General features: G+C 44.5%; 1 protein-coding gene across 3 annotated transcripts in view; it reads left to right on the top strand.

The window, feature by feature from the left end:
* Positions 1-9,072, top strand: part of elk4 (ETS transcription factor ELK4) — a 50,404-nt gene that overhangs the window by 11,534 nt on the left and 29,798 nt on the right. For all 3 annotated transcript variants that reach the window (XR_006829071.1, XM_046075957.1, XM_046075958.1), the window contains exon 2: positions 4,804-5,018. Coding sequence is in view for 2 of the 3 variants with exons in the window: in XM_046075957.1 (XP_045931913.1) it covers positions 4,812-5,018 (207 nt within the window). In the remaining variant the exon portion in view is untranslated. The remainder of the gene's footprint in view (positions 1-4,803; positions 5,019-9,072) is intronic.

The following is a 9,072-nucleotide window of genomic DNA, read 5'->3' on the forward strand; positions in this document are numbered from 1 at the left end:
GTCACAGATGAGAATAGCAGGGACTGGGATTGCTTTGTTTGAAGGGATGGCAGAGCCAGGCGGCGTTCGTTGGAGGAGCGTAGCGGCCGAGAAGGAACTTAAATTTGTATTATGGAGTTTAGGTAGATGGGTGCAGACCCAGTAGTCACTCTGTGTGCAGCATTAGTGACTTGAACCTGATTCTGGATGCCACGGGGAGCCAGTGGAGGTCACTGAGTAATGGAGTGACATTTGTGTCCTTTTGGGCTGATCAAAAACCAGACGCGCTGCGTTCTGAACCATTTGTAAGGGTTTCACCGCACAAGCTGGAAGACCTGCTAGGAGGGCGTTGCAATAGTCGACACGAGAGATAACCATGGCCTGTACCAGAAGCTGGGTGGAGTACTGAGTGAGGTAGGGCCTGATTTTCCTTATGTTGTACAGAGCAAAGTGGCAGAGAGCGCTCCGTTTATTTATTCTCACAGCTAGGCTAACTAAGTGATCATTAACAAATCTTTGTGTTGAACTTTGTTATGGCAGCTAGCAGACCCAAGTACAGGACTAAGAAAGGGAGAAATATATATTGCAGGTTAAAAGGATTGGATATTGAGCAGAGTGAAAATAGATGCGTGCCGAACCGGGTTGGTGGGTGCTGTACAGACCAGGGGGAACCATAGCTGAGAGTCCAGAGTGAGAGAGTCTGATCCGAGCAGGTCCAGAGCAGAATCCGGGAGTAGTTTCGCCAGGCGGGGGTCCAGTTGGAGAGCGCACGGAATGAGCGTATTTTCGGTAGCGGAACTAAATCTAACACGTTATTATGAAAAATTCACTTTTAACTTTTATTATAGTAACTAAATGCTCTTCTTCTACAATCGGCCTAATATAATTAGGCTTATTTAAATGCATTCATTGTGTTGTTTGTTTGTTTCCAGCCTACAGTTTACTGATTAATTTTAAAATGTAGGAAATTTGACTGGTTTGATCTGTAATGAAATTAAGCTATTGTAAAATTAATAAACGCCATAATTTCCACACTACTGCTGTCATCACTCAGTTTAAAGTGCTCCCACACAGCTGAGGGCTTCATTTTGTTTTCCCAGGTCCAGCCCTAGACAGGACCACGGTAGGAGATTCGTAGGAATCTGGTCCAGTGGACGTATAGTGGGACAGCTATAGGTCAGGAGTTTTGATACTTCACTCTCCGTGAGAGGAGTAAACGAGGAGATCGAAGTGGCATTGACCTGACCTGCAGACAAGATTGTGGGTGGTGGAGGTGGAGGAGGATTTAGAAGCGCTTTAAAAGTGGAAAATAATTTCCTTGAGTCAGTGGCACTGCGAATTCTGTCATTATAGATTTAGTTACTAATAGTTTTGGCACGCAGTTTTGTTTCCACCACATAGCACCTTACGGACAAAAATGGTCTCAGCGAGACTTTTTAGCTTTCACGTGGCTAGGGAGGCCACCTCAAAAAACTTGTCAGAAGGGGTGTTCTTTGGTAAAATGGCTCCATAGCACCCCCTACAAAATTTCAAAGAAGCAGCCCCTGCCATACGTTTTACGTAGCTGTACGAAATGTATGTATGTATGATGTATCATCTCTAGACTTAAAAATAACCCTCTTGGAGCCATACCCTAAACCCAACAGGAAGTCGGCCATTTTGAATTGAATATGACATTTGTCACTTTTTTACACCCTCCATACTTTAACAAACTCCTTCTAGAGTTTTAACCCAAACAACTTCAAATGTGGGCAGCGCAATCTTAAGAAACTTCTGATGTTAAATTGCGAAGCTTTTTTTGATTGATCAAACGGTGTGTCCATGGCGTGCCGTTGAATTGATGTTACGTCATGACAGAGGAAGTAGCATGTAAATGGACTAGACATGGTCAGATATGTCCTAAAATTCACAAGTAAACCTCTTAGAGACTTGCATGTCAATATCCAGTCATAGTGATAGCGCCACTTACTGGCAGTGTCAGCTGGAGTGTGATGCAAGAGTGCCAGCTGTTGCTGCACCTGAGGCACGCATGGGGGCGAGGGCTCGCTCAATCCTGCTTGCAGCTTTAATTATTATTATTTAGGGATGAAACGATTCATCGATCACATCGATTCCTAAAATGCATAGATGAAAATTCTTTGCATCGAGGCTTCATTAATCCATATAACAATGAAAAGCCCACAGTCACCTCGACCTCCCACCCGCTCTAACACCATCTTCAAACAGTAACCTTCCCCCTCTGACACACTGCCACCCCCCCTCTCTGACCCCTCACCTGCACTCATGATCTGTGAAGAGAATTTGAGCCATCTCTTCCAAAGGCAGAAGATCAGGAAGGCTCCTGGCCCAGACGGTGTGTCTCCATCTTGCCTTGACCCCCATCTTCACTCAGATCTTCAACAGATCACTGGAGGTGTGTGAAGTTCCCTCCTGCTTCAAACGCTCTACAATCATCCCGGTCCCGGTAAATGACTACAGGCCTGTCACCCTGACATCTGTGGTCATGAAGTCCTTTGAAAGACTGGTGTTGGCCCACCTGAAGGACATTACAGGCCCCTTGCTGGACCCCCTGCAGTTTGCCTACCGGGCTAACAGGTCAGTGGATGATGCAGTCAACTAGGGACTGCATCACATCCTGCAACACCTCGATTCTCCAGGGACATAAGCTAGGATCCTGTTCGTGGACTTCAGCTCGGCATTCAACACCATCATCCCGGACATCCTCAGCACCAAACTCACCCAGCTCACTGTGCCATCCTCCACCTATCAGTGGATCACAGACTTCCTGACTGACAGGAGGCAGCAGGTGAGGCTGGGGAACATCACATCCAGCACCCGGACTATCACTAGCACTGGTGCCCCCCAGGGGTGTGTGCTCTCCCCGCTGCTCCTCTCCTCTCAACACCAACGACTGCACCTCAGGGGACCCATCTGTCAAACTCCTGAAGTTTGCTGACGACACAACGGTCATCGGCCTCAACCGGGACGGTGAGTCGGCCTACAGACGGGAGGTTGATCAGCTGGCTCTCTGGTGCGGTCAGAACAACCTGGAGCTTAACACGCTCAAAACTCTGCCCCCCATCACCATACTCAACAGCCCTGTGTCTGCTGTGGAATCCTTCAGGTTTCTGGGATCCACCATTTCCCAGGACCTGAAGTGGGAGCCCAGCACTGACACCATCATCAAGAAGGCCCAGCAGAGGATGCACTTCCTGCGCCAGCTCAGGAAGCTCAACCTGCCTAAGGAGCTGCTGATCCAGTTCTACACAGCATCATCCAGTCTGTCCTCTGCACATCCATCACTGTCTGGTTTGGGTCTGCAATCAAAAAGGACAGGAGCAGACTATAACGGACAGTCAGGACTGCAGAAAAGATCATCGGTGCCAACCTGCCCTCAATTCAGGACTTACACATTTCCAGAATCAGGAAACGGGCAGGAAACATCGCTGCAGATCCATCTCACCCCGGACACAACCTGTTCCAGCTTCTCCCCTCTGGTAGGCGCTACAGAGCACTGTTCGCCAAAACCAACAGACTCAGGAACAGTTTCTTCCCACAAGCCATCACTCTGATGAACAGCTGATTTCTGACTCACAGTGTCAGGAACAATTCTTGTGCAATAACCCAGTAACTCTGTCTCTAATCAGCACCTGTTTACTGGTTTCCACTTATTATTTATTCACCATTCTCTATTTCAGTGCTGTTCAGACTGTTAATAGTGTCATACTGTATATACTGTATACCAATCCACCTACCTCAAGTCATTACTCCTGCACAAAATACTTATACTACTTATACTACTTAATAATACTTATTTATTCCAGCATGCTTTGCACTATGCTTCATTGCACTGTGTACATGTATGCATGTATGTGTACCTGTATATCACATCCACCTCCAACATGTACATACTCCTGCATCCTTTGCACGCTGCTCACTGCACTATTTGTCAATATGTCTATATTGTTTTTGTTCATAGTGTGTATATTTGTGTTTGTGACTACACTGAAGCCTGTGTCTGATTTTATTTTTATTATTGTGATTTTGTATTTTTGTATGAGTAAGCACATCGTGAGCAATGTACAATCCAGAGTAAAATTCCTCGTCTGTGTACACATACCTGGCAATAAAGCTGATTCTGTTTCATTAACAGCAACTTAAGCATTTAACTGAAATCATGATTTGTTGATTTGTTAAGTTGAAGGCTAGCCAAAGTAAGCCAGTCCTCAGCTGAAAATGTGCACATGTGCGTTTGTTGTTCTCCTGGTTAAGCCGTGAGTTTGGGTGTCATTTCTTCAGTGTTGTCACATGAAAAGATATAATCAAATATTTACAAAAATGTGAGGGGTGTACTCACCTTTGTGAGATACTGTACGTAATGAGAACAGGTGAGAGATATAACACACACGTCTGCCATCGGGTCCTCCATAAAGAATCTATTGATTATTCTACGGGTCAGAGTATTTATGTCTAGCAGGACTCACTGCATTTAGACACAGCACGAGGCGAGACGATGGCGTACATACGCTTCAGACTCCTAATAGACCCCTGTGACACATCAGGAAGGTGTGAAAAAACACTGAAACACCTACTGCATTTGATTCTGTCTATTCAAGCCCACGCTGTTTCCGCCCATTCTTTGGTTGAATGATTGAAGAATGCAAGTCAGAGCAAAATTAATACAACTATGGGAATAAAGTGAACTGACTGAGCTGACGTACAAGTACTGGTGATGGTTTCTGTACGTTTCTACAGCCGTTTGTTGTGTTGTAGAGGCATCATGAGCCTGATGATCATTTCCTCCCTGACTTGTGTTTTTTTCAGTGAGAGACATGGACAACTCTGTCACCCTGTGGCAGTTCCTTCTCCAGCTCCTGTTGGATTCCAGTAATGAGCAGCTGATCTGCTGGACCAATGAGGAAGGGGAGTTTAAACTGCTGCAGGCAGAGGAGGTGGCCCGGCTGTGGGGAGCCCGCAAGAACAAGCCCAACATGAACTATGACAAACTCAGTAGGGCTCTCAGATACTACTACGACAAGGTAAACGCTCTCTGGACTCTGTATGGCCCCTGGCTTCTCCTGTTGTTGTATTAGTGCATTATTCAACCCGTCCTGTTCTCCTGTTTCACCTGCTTCTTTAATATGCTATCGTTACTAATCATAATCACAGAACTTAACATTAAGGCCATTGTATGCATTGCAGCAGGACATCACACACCCACTCATTCACCATTTTACCCTGCTGCCCTCTGGGTGCAGGCACAGAGCACTGAGGTGCAGGAGGGCTTGCTCTGGGAAAAGCCGGATCCCCACAACCATAGCCGCCTGAAATAACAGGCCTGAGAGTGAACTGTTGTCTGGCAATGTATGTTGTGTCTGATGTACTGTGAAAACCAGTTTCCCCTTGAGGACAAAGTCTAAAGTCCTCTTCTGTCCTGAAGGGTCCACAGCAGTTGCTTCTAGGTGATATGATGTCACTGCATTGTATTTTATGCCTAAGCTCAGTCTTTTGGTGTTTAAGTTCACAACCAATATTGGGTCAACCATCGGACAGCTGTTGCCTGCACGCCTCACTTTGTGGGGTGTGTGTGTGTGTCATTCCAACAGGAACCCTGACTGGACACGCTCCCTAACTAACTCCCCAATACTCCCTAACCTGCTTGACCCTGACCCAAACTGTAAGCATGTGTTGTCCTTTTCACCTGTGAACGGCTGGCTTTGGTCTCTGAGGGCAGAATGGTGTCAGAAAATGGTTGGCCCAAATGTGCCCCTGACTGGTGGATTGGCCACAATGTGGTTGGAAGGCTGGAGCTTTTAGACAATGCCATCGTCCGTCGCCAATGGCTGACAGACATCACAATTAGGGGTGGGAGAAATAATCGATTCTTAGATACATCGCGATGCGGAAATGGAAGATTATGAATTGATTAACAAATGTCTAAAAATTATTATTTAAATGTTAATTGATAATGTAATGTTGACGGAACGCAAAAGTAGGAACTCGCGGAAGTGCAGTGCAGTGCCCGGACCGTCTGTGGAGCTCACACAACAGAGAGACCAGCATTGTTCCCCCTGTAGTCGGCACACCACCGCTGCGGAATGAATAACCACCCTGCTAAAATGTCACACGATCATTAATATCAATGTGCAAGTAATGATTTTAACTCGCACACTGCGAGCATGGTGACACTTAATGCTTGGCAGTCTCTCTGGGTATCCTATGTGTGAGGCCGAGCGAATGAGAGAGAGCGAGCGGCAGAACGTGATGGTGAAAGTTAGCGGTGAAATATATTAGAAGCAAGTTTCTGTCTGGTAGTAAGCGTGCAGTGATGGTCGCAGTGTGTCCGTTAATATAAGTCTGTAGTTTCCCCAACTGCTGGAAAAGTGAAGGCTCTCCTGTACAAGGGCCTGCTCTCTGTCCCCCACACCAGACTCTGGACTTTTGGGGACAGGACCTTCAGGGTCACATGCCCCACCGTCTGGAACTCATCCCCACAGAGATCCGAAACGCTCCCTGTCTGGACACTGTCAAGAATCTACAAAAAAGCCAGCTCTTTACCCAGGCATTCAATCCTGAATTAGGAGTCTGTGGTTGAGGGACCATGGAGCTGAGGTTAATAAAGTAAATTAGGGATGCAAACTAGTCCTTTTAAGCTAATTAGGAGATGTTTGTTTTGGATTATAATGCACAAATGAAATGCTTATTAATTATCCAGAGTTCCTGTGTTGAAAAAAATTATTCATCAAGATGCATCGATAATCGTTTTATAATCGAATGGTGAGGTGTCCAGAGATTCCCACCCCTAATCTCAAAGTTGAGCCGGCATCATGACCACTGCCTGTTATGGCAGTGGCAATCACAACAGCATATTGCCCTGAAATCTCGGCTCCACAGTATGTCACTAATGGGGTAGTGCTCTGCTGTCACTGCCATGGAAGGTTATTATATTTTGGCTCAACAGGAACACCAATTCCTCAGAACACGGGTGCAGTGCTACGAGGATGTGGTGAATCTGTCCTCTCCGAGCAGAAGATTGGCAGTTTGGTGTCCGTCGTGGTTGCTTTCTTGTTTATAGACCATGTTGGTCTTAGACCCCCCCATAAAATGATATCTAATACCTTCAGATTTAATTGTCAGATTTGACTCACATGTTATCATTATTACTCTAAGTAGATAAGTACATGGCAGTCCACTAAATGTAATGCCACTTTTACTGAAAAGGTCAGTGCCGTGTGGTTACTGTCACTGAATGTGAGCTAAGGTAAGTCTGGTTTTCTAGATTCAGATGAATTTTCAGGTTCTTTTGAAGCCATATACTGATTAAAATGGTGACACCTTTAAAGGCAGGGTAGATAAGTTTGAGAAACTATCAAGAAACTGGATTGAAACTATCCAACAGAGAAACTCTCACCCCATCCCTTCTGGGCTCCAATGCCATGCCCCCGAAACACGTGAACGCGCGTTGTTGGACCGATGGAAGACGAGCACAGTGTGACGAGCGGCTCACATCAGGGGTAAGAAAACATCTAACTTTGTCATTATGAAAATAAACAACTAACCCGGCTGTTAGTACTCACTATCAAGCTAGCATGTTAATATTGGTAGGTTTAAAAAGACTGACTTTGATTAAGTAACGAGCTGGCTAGCTAACTGTTAGCAACAGGTAGCTGTGCTAACAGCTGCGGTAACTAGTTTTTTTTTTCTTTTTTCTTTTCTTTTTTTTTTTAAAAAGGCATTGTATATCAGAAATAGCGTTACAGAAAGATCGAAAATGTAGGTGCTTGTGTTAGCAGTGTGTTGGCTGCAGTGAGAGAGCATCTGCAAAATGGCAGCCATGAGGCTAATTGTGAAAGAGCCAGCTCATCACATTGGCACCAACACATTAACACACACACTCCAATGATTGCACATCCCTAAAGGGCTTTTGGAAAACACACTTAACCCTATACACACCTAGACAATTTACCCTAATGTATGCAGTTTAATAGAGTTTTATCGAATAGCAGAAAAGGCTAGTAGCAGAAATAGAAGGTGCTGTGTTTCTTCTCAGAGGGTCAACCTTGACCTAAGACTAAAAGGAGCTAATCAGGCCAATTTCAGAGCCGTGCAATAGATTATCTCTTTTTTTTTTTTTTTTTAACCTGTCCTGCCCAGCAGCCTGGTATAGAGTGTAATGACCTGGATACCATATTGTGCCAGACAGATTTTACTTTAACAAGAGAGTATTAAAATACTCCTTTGTCTGTTTTTATTATTTATTTAATTATGTATTGATTTGTCACCGGGCCGGATGGGGGGGCACAAACAGACAGCACAGAGAAAGGACAACACCTGTAAGAGAAGGGGGAAAGGGGGATGGAAGGTGGGGACAACAGGGAAAAGCTGTGGGAAACACCAATTGCAGAAAGCAACGAAACCTGCAATAGAACAGAGAGGGGAGCTTGGGGAGGAGAAAAACAACAACAAATAAACACAAACAAAAACAAACAATAAAAATAATAATAATAGTAAAAGACAACCAGCCGAACAGCAGCAATAAACAGCTGACATAGTAAGACAACTAAAAGAAACAGTCACACACTAAATAATAATAATATAATAATAATAATCCTTATTTGTAGAGCACTTTTCAAAAATAAGTTACAAAGTGCTTTAACAAGTGTAAAGAATAATACAAAAAAAAAGATAAGAGCATGAAAATTTAATATAAAATTAGTAAAATACAATAAAATAAAAGGGATAAAATAAAGTCAAATAAGATCGGGAAAAGCTCTCCTATAAAAGTATGTTTTAAGAAGGGACTTAAAAGAGTTCACTGACTCAGCCGACCTGATTTCCTCGGGCAGGCTGTTCCAGAGCCTCGGGGCCCTGACAGCAAACGCTCTGTCCCCTTTAGTTTTCAGTCGAGACTCTGGAACAGACAACAGACCTCTGCCCGAGGATCTCAAGGTACGTGCTGGTGCGTATGGGACTAAAAGGTCAGAAATATAACAAGGCGAGAGGCCATGAAGAGCTTTAAAAGTGATCAATAGAATTTTAAAGTCAATTCTAAAACATACTGGGAGCCAGTGTAATGAAGCTAAAATAGGAGTA

Source organism: Micropterus dolomieu, linkage group LG18 (genome assembly GCF_021292245.1).
Source record: "Micropterus dolomieu isolate WLL.071019.BEF.003 ecotype Adirondacks linkage group LG18, ASM2129224v1, whole genome shotgun sequence".
NCBI classification, from domain to species: Eukaryota; Metazoa; Chordata; class Actinopteri; order Centrarchiformes; family Centrarchidae; genus Micropterus; species Micropterus dolomieu.